The sequence below is a fragment of the Rattus norvegicus genome, chromosome 2 (genome assembly GCF_036323735.1).
Source record: "Rattus norvegicus strain BN/NHsdMcwi chromosome 2, GRCr8, whole genome shotgun sequence".
NCBI lineage: Eukaryota > Metazoa > Chordata > Mammalia > Rodentia > Muridae > Rattus > Rattus norvegicus.
The window spans coordinates 230097174-230114987 of NC_086020.1; the positions used below are offsets into that span (position 1 = coordinate 230097174).

The 17814-nt window shown below is 47.8% G+C and overlaps 1 protein-coding gene across 2 annotated transcripts in view; it reads left to right on the top strand.

Moving 5' to 3' along the window:
- The window catches only part of Tspan5 (tetraspanin 5), a 171492-nt gene that overhangs the window by 129653 nt on the left and 24025 nt on the right, over positions 1-17814 (top strand). For both annotated transcript variants that reach the window (XM_039102726.2, NM_001004090.2), the window contains exon 2: positions 4935-4985. In XM_039102726.2, the coding sequence (XP_038958654.1) occupies positions 4935-4985 (51 nt within the window). The remainder of the gene's footprint in view (positions 1-4934; positions 4986-17814) is intronic.

A 17814-nucleotide genomic window follows, 5' to 3' on the forward strand; every position in this document is an offset into this window, starting at 1 on the left:
AGGTGAGACATGATGGGATATGTCTCGAAAGAAAGAAAAGTTTCCGTAGTAGTAAGACCTTATGCTGAGGATGACTTTCGTTGCAGGATACAGAAATCAACCCGGAACTGACCCGGAATCTCCTTTACCAACTGATGCTTGGCTTTCATAGTGACAACAGGTACTCTGTAGTCTGCTGGGGGCAAAAGTCATCAACGGACTTACCCAGTGGTGAACCCCGAATGCTGCCATAACAACCTTACAGGGAAGACGGACCCAGCCAGAGTTCATGGCTGGTCCAAAGCCAGTGGCTGACATGGTCGTAGGCCCTTGGAGGCAACCTGCTGCTGTGGTTCTGGCAAACGGACATGTTTCCAAACTTTCTTCTATACGTGTATGCTCATACCTATTGGTTAGTGTTCCTCTCGGTCTTGATCAGGGAAGCTTCTTTTTGTAGTAGGCTATAGTCAATAAAGATTCTTTTCCTTTTTAAAAGAAAGAACGCTTTATTTGTTTTTGAATTTTTTATTTGTTTGATGTATACGAGTACACCATCGCTGTCTTCAGACACACCAGCAGAGGGCATCGGATCCCATGACAGATGACATGAGCTGCCACCGTGTGGTTGCTGGGAATTGAACTCGGGACCTTTGGAAGAGCAGTCAGTGCTCTTAACCGCTGAGCCATCTCTCCAGCACCAGTGGTCAAACGGGTCAGATAGCTGGGTAAAATGCCGAGACTAAGGGACCGTTGAGAATAAGTGTTCTGCCTTAAATAGGATATCTCTATAAATCCCCCTAAGGCCATGGCAACTTAGGATCCCAGCAACTGCGGTTACCTGAGTAAGATGTGCCCAGGGTCATGCCAGTCCTATAATTTCAGCAGGGGTGAAGGAAGGGTGAGGGTGGGGCGTCATAGCCTATCTCTGGATCTGTTGGTAACTGAAGCCTGCCGAGGTAGGAGGAGCCATTTTTCCTCTGGGATTGTGGCCCATGCTTATGCAGCTTACTGAATTAATTATTAATGAAAGAAAAAAAGAGAATGTGGACGTGAGAGGGACATAGGTGGAGGGGATACTGGGGAAGGGAGAGGGGGTAGTTTGAGGTGGATACGATTCAGATTCATTGTATATATGTAGGATAATTTAAGAACCTAGTATCTTGGGGCTGAGAATATAGCTTAGAGACGAACCACCTGCTTAGCTGTGTAAGAGGCCCAGAGTTGGCCCTAGTACCACAGACAGAAATGAAAATAGTCTTAGCTCAGATTTAGCATTCAACAAAAGTATCGTTACTCATTTCACAACTTCAACAGTTTGACGGGCAGACATCTATGCCAACATTTGCATACACTGCTGTGTGGGAAGAGTGTGGGGTTTGGTTTTGATTCAGTCTCAGAAGAGTAAGGGGTCACTATGATGAGTTCCCAGCCTTCCTCCGCACACCCCCCCCCCCCTCCTCTCAGTTTCGCAGTGAGGTCAGTGTGGGGTTTCTGGGCGTCTTTCCTTCAAGAAGTGGGAAGGGGAAACTGCTTTGAGTGCTGCGTGCCTGTCTCTGGGTTTCGGTTCTTTGCTGTTAATTATTTGGAGCTGGAACAACTTGATTTTAAAACAAAACATATGGGCCGAGGGCAGTTGGGAAGACATTTGCTGCTGACGTAGCGCTGAAGCTATGCAGCACACTGAGGAGGCTCCGCCCTGGTCTAGTTACTCGCCGAGGTATGGAACAGTCCCCATAAACTTCAGATCGTGCCCCTGTCTCCACATTCTTAAACTCCCTTTTGGAAAGACACAAGTCAGAGCAGGAAACATTGAAGCAAAATAGTAAAGGAAATTGTGAGTCTCTCTCTCTCTCTCTCTCTCTCTCTCTCTCTCTCTCTCTCTCTCTCTCTCCCCCCCCCTCTGTGGAAAAGCCTATCTTTTCAATTTTTTATTCTGATTCTTGAAAAAAAATAATAAACATTCCCCCCAAGTGTCAACAGGAGAAAGGAGACCTGTGTGTGCAAAGGGAAGAAAGTTCTCCCCGCACCCCCTGCCGAATTTCTCACTTTTCTCCATGGCGAACACTAGCATGGAGAGCGTCCCTTTGACAGATGGTCCTTATTGCAAAGGCAACATTTTGTCCAGTTTTTGAGATAGTCTCTTGTAGCCAAGGCTGTACTAGAACATCTGACCCTCCTGTCTCCTTCTCTTAAGTGTTGGGGTTGTAGGAAGGCACCCACCTCTTGCTTCACCTTTCTGCCAGCTGCAATCAAGATGGGCGATGTCCTGGTCGTGTCTCAGAATCCTGGCTTGAATGCCATCCCTTTGCCATCTCTGGTAGGAGATGGGAGTTCATCGGTGAGAACACTTGGCCTTTGATAGATCTCTGTTCCTCCATATAGGGCCTGTGTGACCCATATTTGATTTCCCCCTTTCCTAAAGGGTCTATTATAGTGTCAGTTTCAAAGACGACACTCTCTCCCACTCAGTAAGCAGACAGCTTGGCAGATATCGAATGAGCAGGGACAGGTATGCACCCTAGACAAGCACTTGACCGTGATACCGTCTGTTCCTTCCCATCCACTGCTGATGGTGATACCGTGACCTGTCCACAGAGAGCTTTAGCCTTAGAAAGTCAGACATTCCCCCTGGAGTGCGTTTGATTTCAGTTGCGGGCAGAGAGTCCTGAACTCTGCCCTCTAGAGCGTCCTTGATCCAAAAGAGCCCTGTGTGTTCCTACCTGTCTGTCAGCTGTGACTGTAGTTTGTCTGGAACCTATAAATACAAACACACCAAGTTGTTTTGTTCCTGTACCCTTTTTCTTGTTTTATATCAGAAACATAAAGTGAAATAGCTCACTGACCGAGATAGTGGAAGGGCTGACCACAGTTTTTTCACGGGCGTTGAAAACAAGAAATATTTCAAAGCACGTGTGCTGGCTGACTTTATGTCAGCCTGATACAAGCCAGAGCCATTTGGGAATGGGGACTCTGAACGAGAAAATGCATCTACAAGTTTGGTCTGTGGGCAAACTTAAGTAGGCAAGTCTGGGGAGGCATTTTCCTAATTCATGATTGATGCGGGAGGGCCCAGCTCGCCGCGGGTGGTGCCACCCCGGGGAAGGTGGTCGGTCCTAGATTATTTTAAAAAGCTGACTTAAGCAAAGCAGTAAGCCCCGCCCTCCTTGGCCTCTGCCTCAGTTCCTGCCTCGAGCTCCTGCCCTGTCTTCAGTGATTGGCTGTGATGTGGTAGTGGGAGGGAAAGAAACCCTTTGCTCCCAGGTTATTTTCAATCATGGTGATCTATCCCAGCAGTAGCAAACTGACCATGACAGCACTTTTGAAGTAGCTTCCTTGGAGCAAGGGTTGGGAGAATAGAGACTTCCGCCCCCCCCCCCCCCCCACCAAACTGAAGAGACATCGAAACTTTTTTTTTACTTTTTCTTTTTTTATTATATATATATTCTTATTTACATTTCAAATGTTATTCCCTCTCTCGGTTTCCCAGACATAAGCCCCCCCATCTCATCCCCTTCTCCTTCTACTATGAGGGTGTTCCCCTCCCCATCCACCCCCCTGAAACTTTTCTGTGGATACTTAAAATATATTGGACTCTCTCTTATTCGTTTGCTTGCTTGTTTGTTTGCTTTTTGAGCTCTGGGATGTTCTATTCTTATAAATAGGGACGCATTTCCGAGTGACTGATTACCCTTTCTGCAGTCTTCCTCCACTTGGATTTCTTGTCCCCTGCCTCTGAAGTGTCAGAGCTCCCTCCTGTGAACAGCAAGATCTTGCTGGGTGGATGGGATTCTCAGACTTCCCTGAACCTGGGGAATAACCACCTCCCACAGCTGTGCTCTTCCCGATGCCCTCTCTGCAGAGAGCTTTTCTGACATTTAACTTAATCAAGATGTTAGGAAAATAAACGGTGCTCTTACACCGTCAGACCGAAACCGCTTGTCACCCCGCCTCCACCACTCCAGTGTTTGGAGAGGAAACTCAGAGTCTCTGTGGAGTCCAGTCACGTTCAGTCCTGACCCTGGCTTCTTTGTGGGTGGGCAGCACTGTCCCATTGCCACCCGGCCTTGGGCAGCCCAGTTATAAGACATACTGGTGTTTTCAGTACTGCCAGGGGTTGCGGGGTTGGGATGATACCATGCCTTTTAAGCCACATTTCAGTTTCAGGGTCATTAAAATGTGAAGGGGAAAATGTGCATCTCAGGGCCGACCGGGTATAGTGAGAACCAATTAAAGTGGGAAGCCCGTCCCACCTCTGCTTGCATCATCGATGCCCCTCCCCCATCCTCAGTGCCGCTGACTGAGCTGCGAGGAAGTCTGCCTTCATTTGCTGTGCATGTCATGTGTGTGCCAGGTTTTATATGGGGTTGTGGGACACGCTTTAGACCGGGGAGAGTAATGGAGGCCCTTGGAACCACAGTTTTAGTGTCTGAAAAAACAGTCAGGATTATTTGGATCTTATTGATCACAGGGAGAATAGGAGAAGGAGTGAATGAAGGGTTGGTCAGAGGACATGGGACTCCTGTGTTCTCTCTCTTACCTGCTCCACTCAAAATGGATCAGTGGGACAGAGATCGCTGCACCTCTAATGTGTGCCCTGAACGCTCATGTCTAATGAAGAGTAGTATAGATTCACGCACTCAGCCTCTCCACTCCAAACATTTATTTCATTCAAGATTTTACCTAGAGATTATAAGTCATGATTATATGGGTTCCCACCCCTCTCAATGTTACAGTAATTTAAAGCAAGTTGGCAACGGTATTTCTTTTCCTAGCTAATTCAGATTTTCTTTTTTTTTTTAAAAAAAAAAACTTTTCTGGGTTTTTTCCTTTTGTTTTGTCTTGTCTTGTTTTTCTGATCAAGCAATGTAATAAAACAACGAATTGAAAACTTATTTGCTCAAGTAAGAATGTGGTGCTTTCCCTGAGACTTACCCCGATCTCCTCTTTTCTTTCAGTTTTTGGGAATAACGTTTCTTGGAATTGGACTGTGGGCGTGGAATGAAAAAGTAAGTGGAACTCGACGGAGAGGAACAGGTTTGGTTCAAGGCCGTGTCTCGTCTCGAGTGTTTCCCCTTGATCTTCGATCAGCACAGGGTTACAAACAAACCGTTGTCTAAGGAGAGGAAGCATTCTTCAAGTCTGTTTGGGTGTCTCAAATGATCACGACATCAAAATAATCAGCAGAGGCTCAGCGCAGTGAGTGTGTACAATGGAGGATGTGACTGGGCCTTGACTCCAAGCCATAGCCTCACCCAGCCATGATGACCTCAGTCTGCTTATAAATGTCACCACGTGACCTGTAACCTTTCATCCTCCTCTCCCGCCTTTTGAACCCTTTTGGAAGATGACTTAAATGATAAAAAAAAAAAATGGCTTTTTATTAGGCCGTGTGGTGGGACGACGGAAGCCAAATATATAAATTTATGTTTAGATATCAGATAAATTCTTCACTGATACTAAAGAACTCAAACAGGCAGCCAATGGTCGTAAATATCAAGAAACGCTCAAAGTCGATGGTCACGTATTGTATAGAAAAAGGAAAATCCAGACATATCAAAGGACGGATTCCAAATCGCAGTGATGGCTGGGTTCTGGGCTGTTTCCGTCCTAAGCTGTGCTCACCCTTGTCTCCACCGTGCTCTCATCTGCGTATTTAGATTTTTCTCTGAATTACCCATTTTAACCAGTGAAATCCAAAAGTGGGAATCACCCCCTCTTTCCTCCCTGGTTGAGAGTAAATCACTTGTAGTGTGCTTCAGTTACACAGTGCTCTTACTGTCTCCCCCCTTGTGAGAATGAGCCGTGTTGGAATTTCGGTCAGTGGTCTGGCAAACACAGGAGTTAGCTTATTCCTCAAGAAGACCTTTCTCTTACCTTGTGGGTATTTGTCTTTGTGAGTCTGGATTTGCTTGAAGACAAAGGTTCTTTTGGATGTGTTAAATGTATTAAGAGCTGTTATTTGTAAATAGACAAGAGGCCCAAACCAGGGCTTCAGCCAAACTAAAGGCTTTCAGGTGCCAATGAGAGTTTGACAAGTAGGGGTCCTCTTCCAGACGGACCCAGGAAACAAACTGGGAGTGAAACCATAGAGCACAGCGGGTGTTACGCAGTGGTAGAGCATAGTCTGGAGTCAGCCCTCGACATTGTGTAAAAGGGGACATGGATTCTGTTGGTAAAATGGGCCTTGTCAGGCTTCAATGGGAGGAGAGGCCCTGGGTCCTGTGAAGGCTCGATGACCCAGTGTAGGGAATGCCAGGCAGGGAGGCTGGAGGGAATGGGTGGGTGGGTGTGGGAGCACCCCTCATGGAGGCAGGGGGTGGAGGGGTGGGATGTGGGTTTCCGGAGGGGAAACCCGGAAAAGGGATAACATTTGAAATGCAAATATAGAAAGTATCCAATAAAACGAAAAAAAAAAATGCTTGTCAGATGAACATGTAGACCTCAGTTCTTCTCCACACGGATGACAAAAGCCCAGTGTGGTGGCACGTTATTTTTAATTCTCTGCTGGAGAGGTGGGGACAGGATCCCTGGAGCCGGGCTATGGAGCTTCAAGTGCCTGTGAGAGAGCCTGTCTCAACAACATGAGGTGACAGCAACCGAGAAAAGACACCAAGGCTAACCTCTGGGCTCCACATGCATGTCCAAGCATGTGAATGCTGCAGACTTGCACAGCACTCCAAATATGTGAGTGCAAATGCGTGTGTGTGCGCACACACACACATGCACACACACACAATGCAGAAAGGTAATAATCTATTAAAGAATAAGGAGAAAAGGCATCACTCCTTACTTATGGAATGCTTCTATAACATATAAAACAGACTATGGAGAATGTACTACTGGCCAGCAAACAGTAACCTTTTGAGACAAAGCCTTCCTTACACAAAGTAAGACGAATTAAGTTTCCCGAATGGATAAGTTCATCCGGTGAAACTTCTCTGTTGAATACCAATCTTCTCCTGGATCGTGGCTAGCTGCCGCTTCATCCCAGTTAAGCCTTGGGATTTGTCCTGGTGGAATCTCAGAAATTCCCCTCTTAGAGCTCTCTGTTTGGTTAAATGCCAGATAACACAGCTTCTTACGACTCCTTTAATAAGAGCCCATTTCTGGCAGCTTTGAAAAAGATACTGGAAGGCATTAAATGAACTAATTGTCCATTCTTGTAATAAACAGGGAGTGGCTCATTTTGAAAGGGTTTTTTCCTCTTTATGAAATACAATTATGTTTTCATTTCATTGGTTGCCTCACTTATCTTTTCTGATGAAATAAAAAAAATTACAAAATTGGCAGCACCTCCCAAATACACGGGATGCCACCGTGTTCAGAAAAGGACGACACATCAGTCCTTTGTCAGGGCCACTGCCGGTGAGTAGGATATTTGTCTTGAGAACGGAAGCTACATGGTCCAAGTCTCTCAGCGACTGCCCAGCAGAACTTGATGAGCAAGAGGAGGGACTGAAAGTGTCCAGCCATACGGTAGCGCAGTCTTGGCCCACAGCTCATGGGTCTGGACCACTGACACAGAGCTGTAGCAGGGTGTGGGGCAGGGTTCCCGCCTCATGCGGGTTACAGTCCGGAAGAGATAACTTGATGGAAGGAGGTCGCTGGTCAGGAACTGCATCCCAGTACCAGCCAGAAGCATCGAGTACCAGCTACTTAGAGAGTGGCAGGAGACCAGTGTCTAGCATTCTACAGTTTGATCGTTCTCAGTGAGGACTGAACCCAGGACTTTGTGGATGATATGCAAATGCTCTATTCCTGAGCCCTAGCCCTGAGATGTCACCTAGCCCTTTTAGAGGTCACCAGCCTTCTCGAGGAGGTGGCTCTCAATGATGTAAGAGAGATCTACATAGAACCAGGTTGAAGATGGTCCAGGAGGAGGGATGACCAGGACCCTGTTGACTCCACCTTCCTAACCACAGAAGCCCCTTATCCAAGACCTTGGAGTCTTCACAGGTCCAGGTCTCTGGTTCAGAGCGAACTCCAGTCAGGCTGAGGGTAGGGTTGAACTTGCTGAGTGAACGTCAATTTTAGTTGGTAAACCCCAGACAAAGCGGTGCCATTTCGTTTAAAGGAGGAGGCAAGGACTTTGACCTGAGTCAAAGCTGGAATGACGTTAACGCCTCTGTGGGGATCAGATTTCCTTAATATACAGCACTGTAAACACGCTTGCATGGAGAACAGAAGCAGTGGAGGCAAAAACAGCCACCCTTCAAATGCAGCTACCTGTCGTTCACATAGCAGGAGAATGCTAGAAATGGTTGCTAAGTAGTTTTATCTAAATTCCGGTTGCCCTGGAAGATACAAAGACTGGCTGTGCCTCCAGGGGAAGCTGGGCTACACTGTTTCCTGTGATCACAGGATCTGCTCCCTATTAGGAAACTTAGCAGTTACCTAGCAGGGGTCACCTCTCCAGCACCCTGGGCGACATGGAGCTGTGGGGAACTCGTCACTTCCAATAACAACAATAACATCGCCTGTGATGGATACTAATGCTGGGTCCGGGAAGATGAAGCAAAGAGTTTGAGTTCTCAGACGCACATGCGGGAAGGGTTTGCGTACACTGACAAAAGACATGAGTCCGCTATCACCGAGGTCAATGCTGAGTGTGTACACTCATAAAAGACATGCGTCCGCTGTCACGGCGGTCAGTGCTGGTGGGAGTGATTGTGCATTTAAGAGTTCCCGCAGCACCCTACTCCCGCCGACTCTGTATTTGGGATACTTTTACTATTCAAATCTGTTTTCAGTCAGATTAGGACCATACGGATTTTTACTGTGTCAGGTCTCTCCTGTTAGCTCTCGGGGGTTTTCAGGATAGAACTCTGCTTCCTTTGGGGTAAGCAGGCAGAGCATCTTTCCTCCGGGTGGTCCTCACATGCTATGGGCTGGAATCCCACCACCGTCCTCTTGGTCATGCTCCTCTGGCCTCCCTATAGTATCCCCTTTCCACCACTGAGATCATACTTGAGGAGCCATAGAATGTGGCCTCCTGGGGGCTGGAGAGATGGCTTAGCAGGTAATAATACTTGCTGTTCTTGCAGAAGGCCTGGCTTCATTTTCCCAGCAGCTACACGGACGTTCACATCTTCCTGTAACTACAGTTCCAAGGCATTTGATATATATGGTCACATACATAATACATACATACATAATACATACATGCAGAAAAAGCATGCACAGACATAAAATATAGATAAATAAATTTTTAAAATTTTTAAGTGTGTTTATGTATGTGTGAGTATGAGTGTATGTATGTGTATGTGTGTATGTGTGAGTGTGTGTATATGTGTGAGTGTGTGTGTGTATGTGTGAGTATGAGTGTATGTATGTGTGAGTGTGTGTGTATGTGTGAGTGTGTGTGTGTGTATGTGTGAGTGTGTGTTTTAAACAGGAAATATATGAACTGTGTCCCTTTTACATTTTCGGGTGTCCATGGGGTTTGAGACCCTCTGTCCATCCCTGAGTCCACAGCTTGCTTATCAGCTGGCTCGCTATGTGACCCACACCTCTATCTGGGTGCACATAATCAGTGCACAATTACGCATGCCCACAGTGAGGCCACCTTTGCCACTTCTAGAGCCCAAACCTTTCATCTAGAAGGACACCCTTCTACTCAGTGCGGCTCCGGCCGCTGTGATGGCTTGTATATTCGTGGCCCAGGGAGTGGCACTGTTGGGAGGGATGGCCTTGGTACTCTCATCAGACCACCTTTCCCATCCTCTCTGTCATAGGCAGCGTCCTTCGCTTTGTTGTCCCTCCATATCTTTGCCCAGGAGCTTAGTTGAACCTCTGCTTTCTTCCTGAGCCCTTACTGGGTGCCCCCACCTACCTCCTTCTCATGCACAAACTGAGTGTGGTTTCCCATCCATGGGGCTCTCAGACACCCATCATAGATCGGGGACCACGGTGCCTCACTCCTCTCCTTCGCTCGCCTGATTCTAGGTCATGTTTTCCTGGTTTTCTTTCCTCACAGTTTGCTAATTTCACCTCACCTCCTTGACGTCTAAATTTTGGGGTGCCTCTGCCCTGAGACCACCTCTGCGTGTATCTGCAGAGGCCAGGAGGGGTCATCAGATGCCCCAGAACTGCCCGATGTGGGTGTTGGGAACTGTACTCGGGTCCTCTGCAGAGCAGTCTGTGCTCCTGACTGCCAGGGCCGCTCTCCTGAGTGGCACATGTTAGTGTGATGCTCAAGAAATGCTCTCCCGGGGCTCGGTTGACGATGTGCTTCCCTGGGGTTCTCAGGGCCCTGGGGTCCATCTCCGATACATAAACCAGATACGGTGACCTATACCTTTAATTCCCTCACTCTGGGGTGGATTCGGGAGGACCACGAGTGAAAGGTCATTCTTGGCTCATGCAGTTGAGGCTGCATGAGATCCTGTCTCAAAGAAAGAAAAAGTGGGAAATGGGAAAATGAGAAAGGAAAAAAAAAATACTGTTCACACAGGGCACGGTGGCGCATGCCTATAATTCCAGCACTTGGGACTTGGAGGTAGTGTCAGAAAGATGGCTATAAATTTGAGGTCAGCTTAGGCCACATAGTAAGATCCAGTGTTAGGAGCAGTGATAAGAAATAGGATCTTTGAACCATGAGCGAGGAGATGAGCGCCGGCTACATTATTTTAAGCACTGGGTACTCCCTGGCCTCTGTCATTAAGTAACATAAGTCAGCAGTTCCCAAAGCTCGCCAGTGAGCTGTTTTCACACTTCGTACCACAGAAAAGGAGGTGAATACACCTGGTTTGGTTCTGATGTCTGATATGAGTAGCACCGACTTTGAAATAGCAGGCTTGTAAGTTCTGGGAAATGGCCTCCTACTTCGCTTGTTAGGAATGGGACATATAAGATTACCTTGTTTCGTGGGAGAATTAGGTGTCTTCCCTCCCCCGCTTCGTCCAATTCTCTGTTAGTACTTGGTTCCCGGCAGGGCGAGGGGAGGGTTGCCTTCCCGACTGTCTCCAAGGGAGGGTTTTACGACTGTTAACAGAGGACAAGAGGACTCCACTTCCCAGAATAGGAAAGAGCCCTTCCGTGATCCTGCCTGTGCCTTTTGGGTTTCCAGTGTCCCCTGCCTTCTCTAACACAGCCCCTGCCACTTGACAGGCAACTCCTTGAGGACAGCACTTGTCATTCAGTAGGACCTGCCAAAAGGACAGGACTTAGAGCTCAGAAGCCATGGGACCTAGACACAAATCCCTACCAGGGAAGGGAAGGGGGCAGATTGACCTCTCTCACTTTCTGTTTCCCCTCCTGGATTGCCCAGCTGGTAGGTTTGTCATGTGGGTGAAGTAATGCAGCCCCACCCCCACCCCCCAGGGCCTGACACACTCATGCTCAGCAGGGTGGTTCTCAGGACAGGGGCCTTCTCCACCACAGGTCCACCAGCTGCTTCCATAGTGCCCAGCCACTGCCCACACACAGAAATGGCTCCTGGGCTTCCCTCAAAGCCTGAGTGCCTGAAGGACTGGTCCAATCTCACCCTAACACTCTCTTCTGTTTTCAGCATTTGTCACACACAGGGACCCTGTTGACCAAGTCATTTCTTGTCTCCACACTTGCTGACATGGCCTCCCATTTCCGAGCACATGGCAAGCACTCCGGGCTCTCTGCCCGGTGGCCTCTCCCTGCAGACAGGCTGTGGGCTGTCACTGAACCTTACTCTAAATGCCCGCAGCTGATAGAGTACTTGGCATCAACTTCAGGCTGCAGACTAAGACAAGATAATATACTGCGGGCTAAGTGACTGATGATAGCCCTTCGTCCCTCACAGTTCTGAAGGCTGGCCGTCCAGATCAGACGCTGGCTATCCCATTCCAAGAGAAGGCTGTCACCCGGTCTGTAGACGGGTGAATCCTCCTTGCATCTGCACAGGGAAGGATGAGAGAGGGTGGGCTCTGGTCTCTTTTCAGAGGGACCCCTGTCGTGTCATGGGGATTCCAGCCCCATAACCTTCTCTAAGCCTAATATCCTTCAAAACGTCATTGTCAATAGTCGGCAGGGATTGTGTTTCAACATATTAATGGGCTAGAGAGGTTTTCAGTCCCAAACCTTATTGCTATTTCTGTTTAAACATTCTGTTTAAGACCAGAATGCTCCTAAGTATATTTCCTTCTTTCTGAATAGTTACAGGAAACAATCTGGCAAGTGGCAAGGGACATGGGGACCTTAGAATGTGGGGACACTTCTGGTAGAGCTCTGTCACTAGTGTGGGCGGGGACCGTGTCTTCCCTACCTGCGAGCAGTGCCAGCCTGGGAACTTGGCCCAGCTGCTCTCCCAACAGCTGCTTGGCTGCAAGATTTTGTGTAGGCTTTCGCTGAGGTATTTATGACACTGGGTCCTGGTTTCCCTACTCTCTACACACCAGGCCATACTGTGATGGTAGGCCTGAGAACTTCCGAACCAGAAGAGGGAGGGAAGCATCTCCACGCTCACAAGGGCAGGGGAGACGGGGATGATTGTACCCCTCTCTGTCTCTTCAAAGATACCTCATGAAGATTTTTGTTTGTTTGTTTTGAATGTGCAAGAAAGGATTACTTGAGTCACGCTGATGAACTTTCTTGACAAGGTGAAATGGAAGGAATATTAGACCTTTGAAGCAGCTTGCTCTCCTGCTTGTGAGCTCTTCTACTCGGTATGAGCCAAGCTGCTCTTACCCCATCACGTCCCCTGACAGGCTCTCCTGGCACTCCTCATCCCCGTCCTCTGCAGCACTTCATCCATCCTGTAGATGGACGGAACTGCTTTGCCATGGCACATTCTTGGAGGGCCTTCGATGTGTTTCCACAGTCCCCTGCCTGGTCCTTCTGTGGACATCCTTCAAAAACACATGTCTGAGTCTCCAGGAGCACCCCCTCTACGAGTAGCTGCGTGCTCTTTGAAATGTCGCACCTGCCCTTGTGAGCCCTCTTCTCCTGGTTCGGAAGTTCTCAGGCCCACCATCGCAGTATGGCCTGGTGTGTGGAGAGTAGGGATACCAGGACCTAGTGTCATAAATACCTCAGCGAAAGTCATCTGCCCTGGGTCTGTGCGCATTTCATACGCCTGCCTCTCTGTCTCTCGTCCGGCAGTTGGGAGGAATGTGCTTGTGTATGCAAAGGCGGGAGAGCCCCAGACCCTGGGGTGCATTCGTGCTATTTTTGCAGCTCTTCTCTGTGTGGGTTGACAGAAGGAACTGCAGCCTGCCAGGTGGCACACAGAGGCCGCTCTGTGCTGGCGCTGAGGAAAACCACAGACACTCCTGAAGTGCATTGGTGTGGAGCACACCACGGCTTTGTCTGCCTTTTTGTTTCTGGTGCTTGCAAAGCAACCTCTTTGAAGAAGAAGTTGTTACCCAGAACAGACTCCTTTCTTGCGGAACCATGAGGGAGAAGCTGCTTCAGCCATGGAGATAGCTGGGCAAGCTAGGTGCTGGTGAGGGGGTGGGGACAAAGGCTGGTGGGTGTTTCCACACTCTTACTGAGACATACTATGTTCATCAAGCCGTCGGCCAGCCGGAGCTCACGGGGACAGACTGGAGTTGAGCAACCATAGGAAGGTCATTGCAGAGTTCTGATTCCAACGGCCACCGTGTACTGTCAGCTCCCTGGCTGCAGAAGTAGCCAGCTTCTGCCTGTGCAGGGTCCCTGTGACTTCTCTGTACTTCTGCTGTGCCACGGGCCACTGGGTACCCATAGACACTTTTACCTAGTCCTGCTTCTGTTCTCTCCTGGTTTTCCCCTCTGCCTTCCTCTCTACAGCTTCTATTATTTTCATCCCCTCCCCGTCCCACAAAGATCCAATTAGCAAGCTCCAGGTCCTGGTGCCTCACTGCTCGAAATCAACAGAGCGGCCTGAGATTTCCCTAGGCAAGCACTTGGATCAAGTATCACCTCTGGTGGCATGCGTGTGTGTTAGAATTTGTCTCAGGGTTTCTGTTGCTGAGGTAAAACATCAGGACCAAGAAGTAAGCTGGGCAGGAAAGGGTTTATTCAGCTTCCGCTTCCACATTGCTGTTCATCACCGAGGAAGTCAGGGCAGGAACTGAGGCAGGATCTTGGAAGCAGGAGCTACCGCAGAGGCCAGGGAGGGGTGCTGCTCACTGGCTTCCTTGCCATCGCTAGCTCAGCCTGCTTTCTTATAGAACGCAAGACTGCTAGCTCAGGGATAGCTCCTCTCGCGTTGATCGCTAAGGGAGAAAATGCCTTACAGCTGGGTCTCCTGGAGGCATTTCCTCAGCTGACCAACTAGGCTCCTTCCTCTCCAATGATTCCAGCTTGTGTCAAGTTGACACACAAAATCAGCCAGAACATCCTTCCTCTCAGACAGTCCTGTGGATGAGGTGGCTTCCCCTTGTTCTAACGTGACAGTGATGTGGACTATACAGCCTGCCTGGATTCTTTTCTGTGCCAGGTACTCACTTAGCAGAGTGGTCGCCTTTACTTGATTTATTTCATCCTCATAATAACCTTGTGGTATGTGGAATAATCTCACAGATGTGTAAAGCGAGGCTCAGGCCAGCGAGGCAGCCTGCCTACCGTCACGTAGGCTGTAAGTAGAGAAGCAGAGATACAAAACAATTTTGTCAGATGAAAGATACTAACAAGTGCTGATGAGGATGCGGAGAGGGAGTCCCTGCACAGTGTTGACAGAAATATAAATTAGAACAGCCATTGTGGAGGAAGGAGTAGGGTCCCTCAAAAAAAAAAAAAAAAGAATTAAAGGTTGGACCCATGAGAAATGGCATATGCAGGTAATCTGAACACCTAAGAGGCTACAGCAGGAGGATCACAATGAGTTCCACCCCTGCCTGGATTGCACATTGAATTTGAGGCACATTTTAGTTCAAATGAAGAACTAGAAACAGAGCTTCCGTGTCCGGGGAGGTGACTCAGGGGGCGAAGTGGTTACTATGCACGTACAAGGTCCTGAGTCCAGATCCCCCTGTAAAACCAGGACAGGTGGCATACACCTAAGTCTAGTACCGGGAGACAGAGGCAAGATTCCAGGGACTTGCTAGACAGTGTAGCCAAAATGGTAAACTCCAGGTTCAGAGAAGGTCTTGAAAATAAAAAGTGATGGAGAAGCAGTTGAAGAAAAGAGTCTAGTGTCAGTGCCTGGCTTCTGCAGACTCCCACATGGCAGGCAGGTACACATATATGTTTACATATACCTCACATACATAGCAGGAGGGCACACATATATGATTACATATACTTCACATACATAGCAGGAGGGCACACATACATGTTTACATACACTGCACATACATAGCAGGAGGACACACATGCATGTTTGCATACACTGCACATACATAGCAGGAGGGCACACATGCATGTTTACATATACTTCACATACATAGCAGGAGGGCACACATGCATGTTTACATACACTGCACATACATAACAGGAGGGCACACATGCATGTTTACATATACTTCACATACATAGCAGGAGGGCACACATGCATGTTTACATATACTGCGCACACACACAATCATTTGCCCCAGTGATTCTACTTCTGTTGTAAATCCCAAGAAAGGGAAGTCAACATATTGTAAAGAAACCCATACTCATTCCAGCACACTCAGAATAGGCTTTAAAAACAACCATCTACCTGCCTATCAGCTGGAGTATGAATAAAGAGAATGTGGTACACAGACACAGTGGGTCACTATCAGCCGTAAAGGGAATGGAGCCCTATGGTTTGTGATAGCATGGATGGAATTGGAGGATTATTTTGTCAGTGAAATAATCCATGTACATAACAGGAAAAAAACCCTAGATGACCTCACTCGTATTTGAGTTGATTTGTAGAAACATAAGAAGTTGACTTAGAGGGGTTGGGGATTTAGCTCAGCTGGGTTTGGTCCCCAGCTCTGGGAAAAAAAGAAAAGAAAAAAAAAAAAGAAGTTGACTTAGAGAAGCTGAGATTAGCATAGCAGCAATAATTAGGGGAGTAGGGAAGGTTGTGTCGGGGAAGGACTGACCAGTTCTAGGTGTGAGTCAGAAGTTCCGGTGTTCCCCGTGCGATCCGTAGTGACCATAGAGTACACACCGTGTAGTGTAGAGAGCTGCACAAAGGGATTCAATTGCTCTGACCATGAAGAAATGTTAGAGATAGGTGTTTGCCTCGAATTAAATACAACAGTGTGTATATTTGTGGACACGTTCTGTGGGGATCCCATAAGGGCACACAAACTTTATGTTTCTAATAGCTTAAGAGCAATTAATTTTATTATTCTTGAGACAAGGCCTCATATTAGCCCGGGCTGGCCTTGAATTCACTCTGCAGCTGAGGATGACCTTAACCCCTGAGCCTCCTGCCTTCATCTGCCAAGGGTCAGGAGTATAGGTGTTTATACTCCTTCGCCCATTTATGAGGGGCTGCAGCGCCAACCCAAGGCTTCATAGGTGCTAGGCAAGGTCTCTGTCAGCTGAGCTGCACTCCAGCCCTCAAAGAAGAGTTTGTAAACTAGCTAGTGTTTGTCTGGTTTACTCTCCATGTTGTGTTTAGGCTCACGGGGAAACTGCAGATTTGACTACTGTGTGCAAGAGGGTGTCTCTAGAGTGTTCTCTTCACCATGGTGGCACAGACTTTTGTCTGAGCTGCTGGAATACCAATCTGCCTTATAGCTGTCTGTTGGCAGGTTCTGTCAGTATTGATACTGCTCCAGACACATTCCCCGATTGTCTTCCTTTTCGACACATACTGGTGTCTGCTGAGCTCTGGCCCAATACACTGAGTAATGAAAGCCTGTTTTTACAGGAGGGCCGTGTCTTTACGGCTTCAAATTGATATTCCAAAAGCTAGTTGTCCAGTTTCTGGGAAGGCGGTTTGTTGAAGACACTCATTGCTTTCACCTCTGTGATTGACTGATGTGTACCTCGTGTTTCTAGCTGCGCTTTATGTTACAAATGATTTGGTTTTCCTCTCCCACTTGCTGGGACAGCCACAATCTGGGCCAGATTGCAGGATGAATATGAGGCAAGCTTATGAATGTGTCTGTCCAGTTTATATCAGCTTCTATTATTATGATCTTAATATTCTGAATCACACACACATGCACATACACATGCACACACACACGTGTACACACATACACACACATGTACACATGCACATACACATGCACACATACATACACACGCGCACACACATACACACATGTACACACATACACACATGCACACACACTGACCACCATTGTTTTCTCTTATTCTCATTCCTTCTTTTTCTGCATCTACTTATCATGCTTACTGGCAATAGGAAGTACACGTGACCAGTCCCTCCATGTCTCCCTCCACTTAGACTCAGCATCTCAGGGTGCCATTTTCCACTTCCGCCAAGACCAACATGTTTGGCCTCACTAGCCCCTCCATGCCTGCAGCATACAGGTAGAAAAAGGGTAAAATCTGTCACCTTCCAGTGCTAGCCCATGTGTGTACTTATAATGTCAGCTCTAGCCATGGGGGACAGTCGCCAGAGGACAGTTTGTGCTCTTTTTGAAAAGTAAGTTTAAAAATGTAAAAGTTAGTGTTTAAACTCGAAAGCCCAATATTCAGCTTTGCATGCAGAATTAGGCTTAAGCCGTGTTAATCTTACTGGTCAGTCATGTAGCCACAAGGGTTGCCAGGCTCCATCCAGAGTGCCCCTCTCTGATACTGCAGAGTTGAAAGCCAGTTCTCATGAATGAGACAGGACCAGTCTTAATTGCTGTTGGCAGGAAACACCAGCTAGGCAGGAGCAGTGACCAGTTCAAATGTAGTACTTCTCTCTACCCCTCGTCCGATGCCCCTAAACAATACTCCCCCCTTTCCAGCATAGAGTGTGAGCTTTAAGACATTGTATGT